We start from the raw sequence: 15,191 nt of genomic DNA on the forward strand, positions 1-15,191 counted from the left end.
CAAAACCAAAAAAATCAAGTGTCCCTTAAAATTGCAATGCTCAAAATCGGTTTTTATGACAAAGATTTAAAATCTAGAAATGCCTAATTATAATAAGAAGTCTTGACAGGAAAATTATTGTATTTATAATGTAGACCATCACACATTTTCTCCACACAAGCAATCTTATTATCAGTTTAACTGAAGAGCTTTGTCTAGCTCATTTCACATTTATTACTTGACCAGAAGCAACTCAGACTGAGAAACCTAGAAGACCACCCACTTTTGTGAAAAAAGATGTCCTCCGATTACCCCGAGGTTGTGAAGCAGCCAAGGGCAAGCTCCAGCTGTCTAATCAAACGGGCTTGCTCACCTTTCTCAGTCTGGCTCATTTTCTCCAACGCCAGGCTGCTATCTGCATTTGACCTCCAGATGACTATGATTTTTTCAATTCAAATGTACAGCTTTGCTATAAATAAGAAAGTATAGCTGCACAGGCTATAAATAACTAGAAATTATATGCTTTCTCTAGTCTGTTTGTACTAGCATTGCAAAACCTTCACTTTCTGTGATTGAACAGTCTTTGCAGGAAGACAAGAAAATACAGCTGCCAAAAATCACCCTCACCCTCCTATAATGGAAAGGTGTCATGATCCCACACACACTACAAGTAGATGGAGAAAATTACCGGGAAAGAGAAAATTACAAGAGATTGTCAATGTCTGTTTTGAAGAGTTGAGGACACAAGTACAGTACCTCACGAAAATAAATTTATCGAATGATGATGTTCATTCCCAGTAATTAATAGAAATAGACAATTCTTTCATATGCTTACAAATGATATAAAATGAAACAAAGTAAAAATAATGACTGTTTTGTAAAAGGGTGGGAAAGATTTAATTTACCGATACATGCTGTATTCATGGCATTTAGGAAAAAATGTTTTTAATACCTGTCATCCACTTCCCATGATTTTCTGTATTCTTAAAATGTGCTTCTGAAGCTCAAATGTAATTTTTCTAACCGGGAAAACAATATCAGAACCAAATAGTTGGCCATTTGGAGTGCAGGGCATAGCCACACATGTCATTTAAGTCTCAAAACTGGTCCTGCCACATTTGTTGGCTGGGGACAAGTCGCCAAGCTCTTGAAGCCTCATTTTCTCGCATGCACAAAGGAAATGAGGAAAATGGCCACAAAATATTCTTGAGAAAAAGAAATGATCTATGAAAAATGCCTTGTAAAAATGTAACACGCCATGCAGCTCAATGTACTATCAAGCCCACAGTATAAAATCTAGAGTTCTCCTTAATTCTTCTATGTCTGCCCACTTGCCATACTTTCAACTATAGTTTATCTCTTTTAAGAAAAGATTGTTAGCTTCATCAATTGTGAGACTAGGTTTTTTTTCCCCAGGATGGTATAGATAAATGCTAATTTTCACTATACCTAAGCTACAACTGAAATTGTGTCTCTTCCCCCAGAAACCATAAGCATCCGTAGTATATATCATGAGGTTAGGTTAGACCCTAACCTCATGCTGGAGGAATCTATTCTGGGATATAATCAACATTTCAAAATGAGTATTTGTGTGTTTGACAACACATTTTTAAACAAAGCTCGACTGATAGGCCAACTGAAATCATCACAATGCACAGACGTTATAAGGTAGGTTAATATAATATTTCTTTAAAGGAAGCTCTTTCCCTACATCTTAATGATGAAATCAGAAGATGGGCACTTCCATCCCACTAGTGTGCATTCAGGGAGGGGACGCAGAGGTCTTGACTTCTAAAAGCAACCGTTTACTTCCTAAAGCATAACAGCTGTCTTGAAACACACCCAACTGAAGCCTTCGCATATGTTACTGGTCCATAAAGTTAGTATCATGCATGCACATTAAATATTTTTCTGGGAAACAAGTCACTTAGACACACAGGCTTTTGCTAAATCGTGCCATCTTGTGAGCTTTAGGAAATAAAATATTGATGCCAAATGAAACACAAAATGACATTGTATATACAATATTTTATAGAACCACATGAAATAAAAAGGAAACTGATCAGAAATAGAAGAAGCTTAGTCAAAGCTCTTAGCCCAACAGTGGAAGCTATGTGGCAAAATTAGACGTAATTACAAGCAAGGCAATGGAAATAAACATTTGGTTAAAAGACAGGTGTTCAAAAAACATAAAACCGTGCAAAGGTGAGGAGGCTGGAGCTACAGTCCAGCCATGCAACGTTCTCCTCCCTCCTCCCCTCCCTTGAGTGAATGACAACATACGTTTAACAGGATCTTGGGGAAGAGGTTCCTGGGTGGTCTTGAGTAAACTTTGGGACACTATGGAGAAAATAAGAGAACATAACTAAAAACAAAAATGGAAACATGGGAATGATGGATGAAACTCACTCACACGATTCTACTGACCAAAGGAAATAACAAAAACGAAAACATTGAATTAAAAACAAAAACTAAACAAATATCCTGAGCTTGGGCCCCAGCATGGAACCACGGTAAACACACAAACAAAACATATTTTTCCACAAACACATCTTGGATTGTGGATATTCTGTCTCTGATAGTACATCCCAGTACCCCGTGGAAGGATTTCTTGCTCCCATCTCCCTCCTTAGTGCCGGGATCACCAATTCCCATCCGTCCTGTCTTCATGGTATCTCTATTCTTTTCACCCATTCCAAGGGCAGCCCTGGCCGTCGGCTCTGGTTACTGATTGAAGCTTTTACTCTCCACTTAACATCTGTCCCCTCTTCTAACTGGCCTTCAGCCTCCTGTGTTTGCTCTCTGGATACATTATTCTATAACCCACCTCCCCTGAAACTAAGTACTGAATGTTTGTCCATTACACCTTTGTTGGGAGCATCTATCTTTGGCAAATTTCTTGGCAAAGGGTGTGCCATCCAGAGCACCTCTAGAGGCTCCATCTGATCTGTGGTGCCCATGGCTCTTGCTCCCAGTCTGAGTCAAATCAAACTAATCAAATGGAGGGGGTGTGCAGTGAGGGTAATAGTGAGATTTTTGGGAGGGCGGAGGATAATTTTTAATTTTTTTATTTGGCGGCACTGCGGGGCATGCAGGATCTTAGTTCTCTTGACTAGGGATTGGACCTGCGCCCCCTGCAGTGGAAGGGCTGCGGCCTAACCACTGGACCGCCAGGGAATTCCTGATAATTTCTAATTCTTGATGCAAATTCATCACTGCTAATAACTTTTAAAACCCTCTTTCTTATTATATATATGTATATATTTGTATATATACCCACACATACATATTTATATTTCAAAACATAAATCTACCCCAGGGAAAGGGAGAAAAAAGTTGGAAATCTGCCAGGAAATCTCCCACAGCAGCGAAACCAGCGAGAATCATTATAACAAAAGCCCTTTGTTTAAGAGGCTCTGGGCAACAGAATCCGCCATTGTTCTCCAAGTTACCCAACCTAATTAACGTTTTTGTTTGAAACTCAAGAAAGGAGTCTTTTGAGCTGGAAGCCACAATCTTCCCATCAGAACCAGAAAAGATGCCCTTGGGGTTACCAGTTCCTAAACCTGTTCTCACACAGGGTAGAAGTGGAGTCATCTCTCACCCAAGAGACCAACAGGAACTTTTCCAGTAGATTCCACTTAGATACTGGGCTTCACAGTAGAAGGTGTTGATATTGCAGACCCTTTGTTGTTTAGCTTAATCTCATGATCACACTGGAAAACAATTTATATAATCCCTGGGAATCCTAGGCAGGAAATGGTGGCTGTCGCTCTCACCAGAACAACTGGAAAAAGGCAGGAGTCTCTCAAAAGAGAAACATGTAATTATTGAGTTTAACCTTTAATTTATCAAGTTGAGTCACTATTCCTTGAGTAGATCCCACTTCCTTCTAGTGGAATAGATAGATACATAGGTAGGCAGGTAGATAGATAGACAGGTAGATAGACAGATAGATAGATAGGGGATTTAATGTGAAAGGCTGTTAAGAAGAACAGAGGTCCCAAATGTTTGGTGTGTTACCTCTGGAGAACTATCTCTGTGGAAATAGTTTCAACTTGCATTTAAGTCATCATGACTTTATTTATTCCCCCTGAGTTATGAAAAACTTAAAGTGGAAGAGAAAAGGGATTGGACAATTATATTCCTTGAGCCTTAGTCACTAACGCTAAGTGAGGAGTTTTCTTCTGTCCATTCCAAGATAAGACACAAAAACTCGCCATTGCAAACGTCCCTGTGTGAGCTCAGGTGCCACTGGGGCATTTCTATCCTCTGGCATCTGAAGTGCATGTGCTCAACTCAAGCCCATTCCCTCGCCACCACAATAAACGTCACGTGTTATGAAATGATACTCATCACGGCAGTACGCCTTGCCAGTGGCACGGAAGCGTCATCAGCCAGGCTTCCGGTGGTAACCCTTATTTACACGTGGAGTGCACATGCAGAGGCCCGAACACAGAGGTACACGGACAAACACGTAAGTATACATTTGCAGAAATAGCTGAGAAGACAAAACAGCAACTCCAGCTTGGCTTAAAGAGAAGCGCTCAAAAGTCCCTCGAGACTGCAAGACGGATGCACCATAGCTAGTACAAGAACACATCCACGGCCATGCTTTATCAGAGAAAGACGGAGATGTGTGCTCATGATCGAACGTCCTGGAGGAGATGCCCGGCAATTAGAGACATTGACAGAAACGTGGTTAGTGGTAGCAACAGACCCATTCCCGAGAACCAGGAAAACCAGTCTGTTACAAAGAGCAGAGTCAGTGGCGAGAAAGATGAAAAGGTGGCCAGGCTGGAGGAAGGTCCACTTACTGACGCTGCCACACACGGCCATGCAGTACTCCTCTGTGTCAAAGTTGTTTCGGTTGCCGCCACATCCGCCGTAAAAGAACGGGGCGCACTTCCCTTCAGTCACATCAAAGTACCAGCGGGAGATCATTGCTCGGCATGGCCCCGTCTCGGCTTGTTCAGAGCACACCTCTAATCAGAGGAGATGTGGGGAACCACATTTAGCATGAAAAGGTACGGCTGGCTGTTCATGTACACATGTTTACTATTCTTAACGCGTTAGTCCTCCCAGTGGTAATTGGGCTGGGTTTATCCGGCAGCATCTGACAGACATTTACTGAGGAATTTAATTATCTACAAGGACTTTGGAATTACTTTTGAAACAAAGCAGTGCATGCTCGTCTGGTTTAATGAGTGTAGCTCTCAGTAGTAATAAAAGGATTCCAACTTGAGGTGAACAGACCTTTTCGGTGCTTTCAGATAATATTAAATGCCTGAAGATGTGCGCACATAAAAATATTTCTTCCCTATAAAAAATAAACTTCTCTTTTAAATAATTTCAAGGCAACTTTAAAGGTAAAAGGATTACGTCTGGTTATGATGCAAAAAGTTTAACCTGTTGCAAACACCTGATTGTTTTCCTTGAATAAATGACTGCCTTGACTTAAAGTATAAACTAATTATACATATTCTGAATGTGATCCAGTTTTCAGAGAGACCCAGCCTGTCCACTGACTATATTTGAAAACACACATAAAACCTGTGAAAGTGACTTCAAGTCGATTAAGTTAACTCTAATTAAAGACAAATTCTTCTTTGAATATTTGTCCCTTGGCCAAAAATGTTTCAAATAACAAAACACAGTCAAACAACTCCCATTTGTTAATACATACCATACATTGTTTTACATTATAACACAGCTTACCTGTCAACATGCCTTGCCACCCTCACCAAAATCAGGTTCATAATCCCTGATTGACTGAAAGTGTAGCAACCTGTAGGATTCCATTCGTAAAGTTATTGCAATTAGAATTAGAACTCTACCTCCCATGTATATTCCATTTTTGTTAGAAGTCAAAACGATTTTCCTACTCGGTTTGTGTCCCACCCTAGCTAGGCTTACAGAGATCCTTCTGATACCTCAGCGCACTCAGATGTCTTGCTTATTCTTAGTTTTATTAACATGCCAGGGAAAAGCATCCTTCTTCTAAAAGACAAAAATCCATGCATAACTCAGAGCTTCCTATTAGGAGTATTCAACAGACTACTCTAGGAAGAGTCACATCAATCACTCAAAGACAAAGATCCGCAATGTTGATGTAAAAGGAACAACTGTTTTGCTTTTCTCTACACATACCACTCATTGTTCTTTTCACTCAAGGTCAAGAGGTGATGGCAAAACCAGAAGCTGCTGCCATCATGATGATGTCAACAGAGTAGGGAGGGAGAGTCAGCACTGAGCCCAGAAGGCGAGTGTCAAGCTCTCTGCAGGAGAAGTGTCCTGTGTAATAGATGTCTAAGATGACTCTGGCTCTCTTTGGATGGTTTTAGGATGGAAACAACTGGCTCCAAGAGCATCAAGCTCAACATCACCCATCACTCTGGTCATCTCATTTGATAGTTACTTTCAAAGTCCATGCTTGCCAAGCCATGACGTGTTTCTAGTTAGTTTTCTTTATGGAATTTTCCTGTATGATAAAAATCTGCCAAACGGTTGACACAGTGTCCCATCCAGCTGGTAATTTGATTTATTCCCCAAATTAAACGACTAGCATTCTAACTTACAAAGGATTAAGTTAGTTTTGGTGTGTGTGTAGGGGGGTCTGATCACCTCTGAGTTACTGACAAAGCAGCTTCCGGGCTGCAGAGCTAGCAGCCATGCGTGCCCACATGAGGAGTCCCTGCAAACCACAGCTCTCAGCTGTCTCCACTCCTGGATGGTATCTTCTCTCTCTTTCTCTCTCTCTCAGTTGTAAGAAACATGAACAGGTTGGCTTTACCCTCCTTTTCTATACCTCCCTCACCAATCTGTACATGTTCACGTGATGTGCTTTCCTGTTTCTAACACATAATGATACTCATCCTTGTACCGATTCCAAAAAGACTGCCAGGCAACCGTGTCTACACTGTGGTTGAAGTCAGACTGAAGTTGCAAGTGGCTTCTGCTACAAAGAAAGGCGCAGAAACACGACCCTAAGTCACAGGAGCGTGGGCAACAAACCTCACTGTGTCTCAACGATTCATGCTGCTGCTCACGTTTTACACCTCTTACAGCACCAAATACGTATCTTCTGATACTTGCCTGCCACAGGTCCATTTATACATCACAGCTGTGCAGGGGCAGAAAACGTCTTTATGCTACAACCAATGTACTAAATAAAACTGGTAGAATTTCGGATGGGTGCAAGTTAAGTAATGGGATCTCAAAGACGTTAATCCATGACAGATATTTGCCCTTGTATGTGACCTAATACGATTTCTTACTTTTCACGAAAGCAAAACTTCCTGGTCTAGAACCCAGGTGATATTACAATATATTGTCATTTTCCTATACTACGGGTGAAACATTCATTTTTATTTTATTCATTTTTGTTTTTCTTCTGCCTCATTCTAAATGGCTCTGAAACCCTCTGTTACAGCTAATCGGTAGAGCCCCAGTGAAGAAAAAAAAGGATTCAGGACTCAAAATTCATTTATATATCAACTAAGCAAATAAAATAAACTACCTGAGGAGCCTACAATTCTTGTTGGAGTTTCCAGTTATAAGACCCTTGACTAATCAATCCCTAAAGGCAAATAATCTCCATTTGGAGTGTTTTGTTGGTTCTCCCTGACATTACCATGGCTGCTGGCACTCCTGACTTTAAATGGGCCCAAATACTTTCATGACTCTGGTGTGTGTGGACATAGTGGGGAGTAAGAAGCAATCCCATGGTACTCACATACAAGAGGATATTCGAGATAACGTGGTCAGGAGTTGGTATAATAGCATATGATAATCAAATGTCATAATATATGCAGCAACAGACATATCTGAGCCTAGAGGAACAGGAGTGCGAATGTACCTGTCACTTTGGAACCTCTGATCTGCTGACACGGAGGAGTGTGCTCCAGATGTGGACAAGTGATAAAGGGTATCTCATTGTGATCCCTCCAATCATCAGCATTGCTGATCAGCCATCAACCTTGCATTTCGTAGCACTTTCTTTCTGGCAATAAGTAGAACATCAACGTCCTAGAGCAGTAAAGCTGATTTCAGAGGGAATTCTTTTTTTTTTTTGCGGTACGCGAGCCTCTCACTGTTGTGGCCTCTCCCTTTGTGGAGCACAGGCTCCGGACGCGCAGGCTCAGTGGCCATGGCTTATGAGCCCAGCCGCGGAGCAGCATGTGGGATCTTCCCAGACCGGGGCACAAACCCGTGTCCCCTGCATCGGCAGGCGGACTCTCAACCACTGCGCCACCAGGGAAGCCCTCAGAGGGAATTCTTGAGTGGGATGGATCACTTTTCATCTCTCACTCGTAACTGTATTTCTACTCTACTGTAGAGCACACAAGTGTTTGATCTCTCTGACTTTTTCTCTAACCATTCTCTTTACAAAAAACATTGTCCATGTAATTTAAAAGAGAACCTTTCATTAGTCTGGGAGAGGTTGAGGGGTAGTCATGGGGTCAGCACTGGGGAAGCATTATGTTAATGCCTTTACACATGGTATTAGTAAGTATAAAGTAGATGGCCAATGACTCTCCCAAGGGAGTGAGAAGAAAGAGCACATACTTGGGCTGAAGAAGTGTTAAGTGGTCAATGTCAAGTTCACAGCTGTGATATTATGCTATAAATGGGGAAAACGGGGTGAAGACTATTCAGGATATCTTTCTATTAATTCCTTCACTGCATGTAAATCTACAATTATCTGCAAAAAATGTAAAAGAAAAAAATCTCACATTAAGAAACATATAAGAGGAACGTTGGTAGGTCAGTTTGCCTTGGAATTCTATCTTGTCTCTTTCCCTGAATCATTTATCGTTTCAGAGTAATTTCCCTGAAGGGCTACAAATTTCACTTTGAGAAACGTTCCTTTAAATTCCTTTCTAGCACTAGAGAAATTACCAGGAAATCTATCCAATCAAGATCCTAACAAAGTAAAACAATTTTAAAGAATTAAGCCTAAAATATATAATTTGAAAGTTCCATGACTAGATTCAGAGAAAAAGAAATCTTGAGACATTTTATTATTTTTTCAAGATATTTTAAATGCTTATGTTTACATTATTATTTTTCTGAATAGAGAAACTTTTTCCTTCCTAATCTTTCGGAAACACTGAAAAAATTCAGTGAAAAACGTGCTTCATATTCATTACTATAATCAGCCAGTGGAAAATTATTTACAAAATCATCCACTAAATGTAGAGCATGTAAAATTAGACCTTATATAATTGTAACTTCAAACAGAATTCATCTGAAAATTAAAACTGCAGCTTCCTTTTCTCATCTTCATTCTCTTCTCAAAATCTAAAATAATAAATGAAAAGATGAACATTTAAAAATTATTTGCTAACTTTATTTTTTGAATTCCAAACCACCTTTGTTTCTATTCAAAGTAAATGTTACATGTAATAATGAAGGAGAAAATTTGCCCAGAATTGAAGTAGGGATACTTCTCAAAGCGAATGTTTCAAGTTAGATAGAAACACAGGCAAGACTTAAACATCTAAGGAACTATGATCTTTGTTTATTCATATTTAATTCTTAGACTTTTAAGATCACAAATAGGTTTCCTAATATTCACCTAGCTGAATTCTTCTGGCAAGGAAGGCTTATCTCTTCTTTTATAACAGCTCTATTCACCTTTCAAGACAAAGACCATTTAATAAACTGAAATGCTAGTGTACACACAACAGTATGAAAGTGTTTATGTGCTTAAAAAAAAGAGCATTAAGCATTTTATGTCTTTTAAGGTAGGTCCTTACTGAGATCTGTGCTGGTTTCAACACTAAATTCCATTATCTAAACAGCAATACTATACAATATTTAATATTTTATCAAAATATCAATATATTATTAAAATATATAATATTTCCTACATTATATAAAATGATCATGCAATTCACTGTTCCAAATGAAACGCTTAACCACAAAAAATTAACTGAATAGATGTCAAATTGGAGCAAAATTTTTTATGGACCACCAAATTTAGAAAGCTAATTTTACACTTAAAAAAAAAAATTCAACATAAAGACAGCTGTGAAAGTGGCAACTAGGATAAGGAGAAAATCCCCCTTTTCAACAGTACAGTTATTATAATGCCTTCTTAAAAAGCAGAGCTAACAGAGTAGCAAGTAATTAGCTTTAAATAAAGCACTAACTAAAGAATAATCTCATACTGTAAAGCTTTTTATTATTATTTCATTTAAATAACTGAATTTCAATTATTCTAAGACTATAGGAATGTATGTGAAATAAAACCGTACATTATATGGAATGCATAAAGTTTAAATTTCCAAATTTTGAGAAAGTAACCACTTGAATAATCAAACCAATCAAACTAGAGAGTTACTTATAGAAACCTAGGAATTATATATTCTGATATTGTTTAAAAAAACAAAAAAAGCATAATTCCTCCTATAATACAAGACTATGTACACAATTAAGGTTCATTTAGGATAAAAATGACTTAGCTGGCAGTTTTAAACTAGAGTAGAATCGGCAAATGTATGAAGACAAATATAATTTGGTCTTGTGACAAATCACTTGTTTAATATTAACAGTAAAATAAAATGAAACAATGACAGAAGTACAGAAACCTACTAAATATGCTTATCTTTGATATTTCAAATAAATGTTGATTTACCTGCCTAATCATTCAATCTGTTAATAATGAAAATGGCTGACCTCAATGCCATTTTATAACTTCACTTTTCAGCCTCATTAAATCATTCCAAAATGCTAGAAAACCAGTTATTTTTTAAGAATGCATTTTTTGCAAAAATAGATGCATGTACTTTTAATGGGTAAGAGTATTTATAATGTGCTTGCAAATAATAGCGAACAGTAATAAAAAAACATGTCCAATAGAAAATTCCCCTAATTGAACAATTGTGATCAGATATTTATTACCTACTAATCCTATTTTACTAAATAGAGGCATGTAAAATTAGGCAAGCAAATTTGAACTAAAGTCTTATGACAAATCTCACTTAAGCCCCAAATATGGGTTGAAATATATAAACAAATGATGGGAACAGATGTGCATGGTAATGAAATCACTGACTCAGAATGAAATGACGGGTGCTAATTTGTCACGGAAGTCTCTAGAAGATATCTGCAGTTGGCTTGCCTTTTTACTGAATTGTGTTGATTCTATCCAGTACATGTGTCATTCGAGTTACACCTGGCCCGATTCTCACTTCTCTCAATGATGAAAGATTACTTATAAAAAGGCCACCTGAAAAAGTACTTGTAAAGTGTTTAGACTAACCATACTCTCGTGTTGGTGATGCTGGTCACCAGCATTCACAAAAGGACACTGCTATTTTTCCTAATACCTTTGTTTCCTGTTTGTTATGGGAATAAACTTATTTGTCATCAAGCTGTGTGGTTAGTCTGAAGCACAATACAATATTATAAGAAGCTCTAAACTCTGATAAGACAAGATATCACGTCCTTTGCTGGAAATAAGAGGAAGAGGTTTTTCTTCTTGATTGAGAGGTGAGGTATGCTGGGAAATCTGACTGTGTCCGGAAAACCACAAAAATAAAACTCTCTGATTTATACTGTTTGTCGACTTCCATGGTGTAAATACTCCCACCATTGGTATTTCAAGCTACCAATGGTAGTGGCTCACAAAATTCCTCAGTACTTGAATAATCATATTTTACAGGCTAGCAGGAGTCAGCTACACCATATCTATGAGAGGAAATAGGGGCACAGGTGAAACTAGGAACAATTATATAGTTTGGGAAATTGTAAGGATTTTCTAATTTGCTCAGTCATGAGAGTTGAAGTTTTACAACATTACTCAGTAAGTAGACCTATCAGGATTCTTTCATACTTGGTGACGTTTGATACTACAGTAAGAGCAATGACACCATAGATAATGATGGTTTCACCACCACAGATAAGAATAATTTTCCTTTTCAGTTTCTTACTCTGTCTCAATCTAAATCTGCACAGTATGGGGGCATGTAATGATACTAGAGACCATTCCTCAAAGTGTAGCCAGCCAGTGGACCAGTAGGACCGGCATCACCTGGGACTCAGGACCTACCCCAGACCTACTGTCTTAGAATCTGTGTTTAGGAAGCACTTCAGGTCCCTTGTATGGGCATTAATGTTTGAGAAACACCATGATCAATCCCATCTTTTACAGGCAGTTAAAATGTCAAAAGTATCTATATATATATATAAGATTCAATCACTTTCTAAAAAAGACCAGCGGGAAAGGATTAGTAAAAAGTTGCATAGGTTTTAGCTTATTAAAAAAAGGTACACATACTTGGGAAATGAGGGGTATAACATATTTTAATAGAGATGAGAGATTCAAATGTATACATATACCAAAATCTTAATTTTAAGAGATTATCTATAAATATTTCTTTTGCTCTGAAGTGCTGTCTCATGCAAAATCAAAGCAGCTTTGATACTTCTGCCTTAAATTTAACACCAACACAATATTTTTCTTACTCATATTTAAGTCTATGAAAACTCAGACTTCTCAGAAACCCAAATTTAAGTGATATTGTTCTTGTAACTTGTCAGAACGTTAGAAATATCAATTTTTTTATTTTTATTGGGGAAAAATAATTAAGAAAGCTGACATAAGATCGAGGATAGATCACTGAGCTTGGAATTTGCTTCCTTTGCACCACTTCTCTGTAAGAAAGAATTACATGGCATTTCTGTTACTGCAAGAAAACGATGTTTCTAGATATGAGAGTCAAGGATTGGAAAGATGGTCCTTTTCTGGGGTTCACCAAGCATGTCTGCCTCACCATGTTAAACTCATCCCTGTCATGGTACCCAGCAGAAAAGAATGGGTGGCTTCCAGCTGAAAACAGCAGTAACCCTGTTTGCTCTATGGATGGTAACCACCATTTGCTATTTTATGACAGGGGACCAGGTGAGAGTGAATTTCTTGTGGAAGAATAAAAAACGAAACCCGGAAGGCAGTTTTCCTCTACCTCTCATTTGCCTACATGGCAAATATGCAAACGTAATATTTTAAAAATAATAATTGTATGTTGATTTGTCTGTAAATATAAACTATGAGATTGTACATGACACATCAAATATCTGTTTTACTAAACGAGTACTTATCAACTTTTTTAGCATATGTTTTACTTTACTTTTTCTTCTCAAATAAAAAAAATGTTCACTGCTACCTACAATGTGCAAAGCATGGAATGAGGTGTTACGACTGACAGTAACATGAGACACAGTATTGTAGGGGTATTTCTCTGCTTGTGTATTTAAAGCCAGATATCACTGTCGACCTCAATGTCATAGCCCAGTGGTTTGCAACCAGAGAGATCCTGCCCCCATCCCCTCCCAAGGGACATGCATCAATGACTAAAGACGTTTTTGGTCATCACACCTAGTGGGTGCTATAGACATCTAGTAGGTGGAGCCAGGGATCCTGCAAAACATCCTACAATGGACAGGACTGTCTCCACAACAAAGAATTGTCTGGCTTAAAACATCGATAATGCTGAGGTCAAGTAACCCTGCCATAGTCCAAGTAAACACCAGGATTCATGCTGCGTTTTAGTAATTTCGCCCAATCACTCGACCAAAGCTACTGTGCAGCAGTCACCAGCAAGTCAGAAATCCTGGGTAACAAATGCTATGAAACTCCAGAAGAGATAGAATCGTAAGAATTAGCCAACAAGGTTGTTCGTTTCTTCTATCACGAAACATCAGGAACTTAAAGTCACATGCAAGCAGCATGAAATTCCTGTCCATATTCTGTTCTCTGAAATTATACCCAACAAGAACATAAGTAAATTTAAGGGACAGAGACAACCCCACCCTCACAATTAACACTGGAACTGTCTTACCACTATTAACTCAATATAGTGCACTTTTAACAAAGTGAACTATTCTAAACTCCTTTTACTGTTTCAAGAGTCTTCTAGTTTTGAAAATTTACACTGCTGTCTTGAAGGCCAAGGGGTTTTCCTGAACATCGTTTTTAAAAATGTGATTTTATTCAAGTGTAGTTGATTCACAGTGCTGTGTTAGTCTCAGGTGTACGGCAAAGTGACTCAGTTATACGTACATATATATATATATATATATATATATATATATATATATATATCTACTTTTTTCAGATTCTTTTCCCTTATAGTTATTGTAAAATATTGAGTAGAGTTCCCTGTGCTATACAGTATGGCTTTATTGGTTATCCATTTTATGTATGTAGTGTGTATATGTTAATCTCAAACTCCTAATTTATCCCCACCCACCCCCTTTTGCCTTTGGTAGCAGTAAGTTTGTTTTCTATGTCTGTGAGTCTGTTTCTGTTTTGTATATATGTTCATTTCTAACTTTTTTTTTTTTAGATTCCACATATAGGTGATATCATATGATATTTGTCTTTGTCTGGTTTACTTCACTTAGTATGACAATCTCTCGGTCCATCCATGTTGCTGCAAATGGCATTATTTCATTCTTTTTTGTGGCTGACTAATATTCCATTGTATAGATATACCACTGAACATCATTTTTGTATGAGATTCGTTCAGTCTTGCTTCCTCCTGACTTCTTACTCTTGCACTAACAGAATCCCAAAAGGTCAGATGTTGGAAGTGGTGGTAAGTTTTTAGGGGGGCAAAATGATCCAAGGCTGAGAGAAAAAGGTGTTTAGGTTGAAATCCACCTTGCTTAAAAACTCCAGAAAGCATTTTTCTACAAGGCAACTAAATATTTCCATTAAAACGCACACTGTTACCTGCCCAAGGAATCAGAGTCCCTACTCAATCGGACATATGGATTAGCTAAAAATTAGCTGAAAATGACATGCATGTTTAGATGAACTGTTCTCCCATTTGCTGGATTTCTTTTACTAGGTTTGATGTTTTTCTTAATTGCAAACTCTGTGCTGTGGAAATACATACAATTGTCAACATTTGCATATTTTTTTGAACAGCGACTGATTTTGGGAAAAGCATAAAAAAGACTAGAATTTTTAAAAACCTGGTTTCTGGACTTTAATTGAATTGGGCTAGAAATTTTATTTTTATTTTTAAGAAATTTAGACATAATTGTATTAAAATATCTTTAGCTGATTATTTCCTTTTCTAACATTGAATTGAAGAAGCTTGACACAAATAAAAGTGTAGAAGGTAAAACTAACTAAGCACTACTAGCCATGTAAAATTTCAAAGAAAATTAAGTTCAAAAATATAATTTTCTAGGTG

General features: G+C 37.9%; 1 protein-coding gene across 7 annotated transcripts in view; it reads right to left on the reverse strand.

The window, feature by feature from the left end:
- The window catches only part of APP (amyloid beta precursor protein), a 275,416-nt gene that overhangs the window by 99,568 nt on the left and 160,657 nt on the right, over nt 1-15,191 (reverse strand). For 2 of the 7 annotated variants that reach the window (XM_065876962.1, XM_065876963.1), the window contains exons 7-8: nt 4,797-4,964; nt 2,263-2,319 (exon numbers count right to left, since the gene is read on the reverse strand). The exons of 2 other annotated variants lie outside the window; for them this stretch is intronic. In XM_065876962.1, coding sequence (XP_065733034.1) covers nt 2,263-2,319; nt 4,797-4,964 — 225 coding nt within the window. The remainder of the gene's footprint in view (nt 1-2,262; nt 2,320-4,796; nt 4,965-15,191) is intronic. 3 more of the 7 variants (XM_065876966.1, XM_065876965.1, XM_065876967.1) reach the window with 2 other exon arrangements.

Source organism: Phocoena phocoena, chromosome 4 (assembly GCF_963924675.1).
Source record: "Phocoena phocoena chromosome 4, mPhoPho1.1, whole genome shotgun sequence".
NCBI classification, from domain to species: Eukaryota; Metazoa; Chordata; class Mammalia; order Artiodactyla; family Phocoenidae; genus Phocoena; species Phocoena phocoena.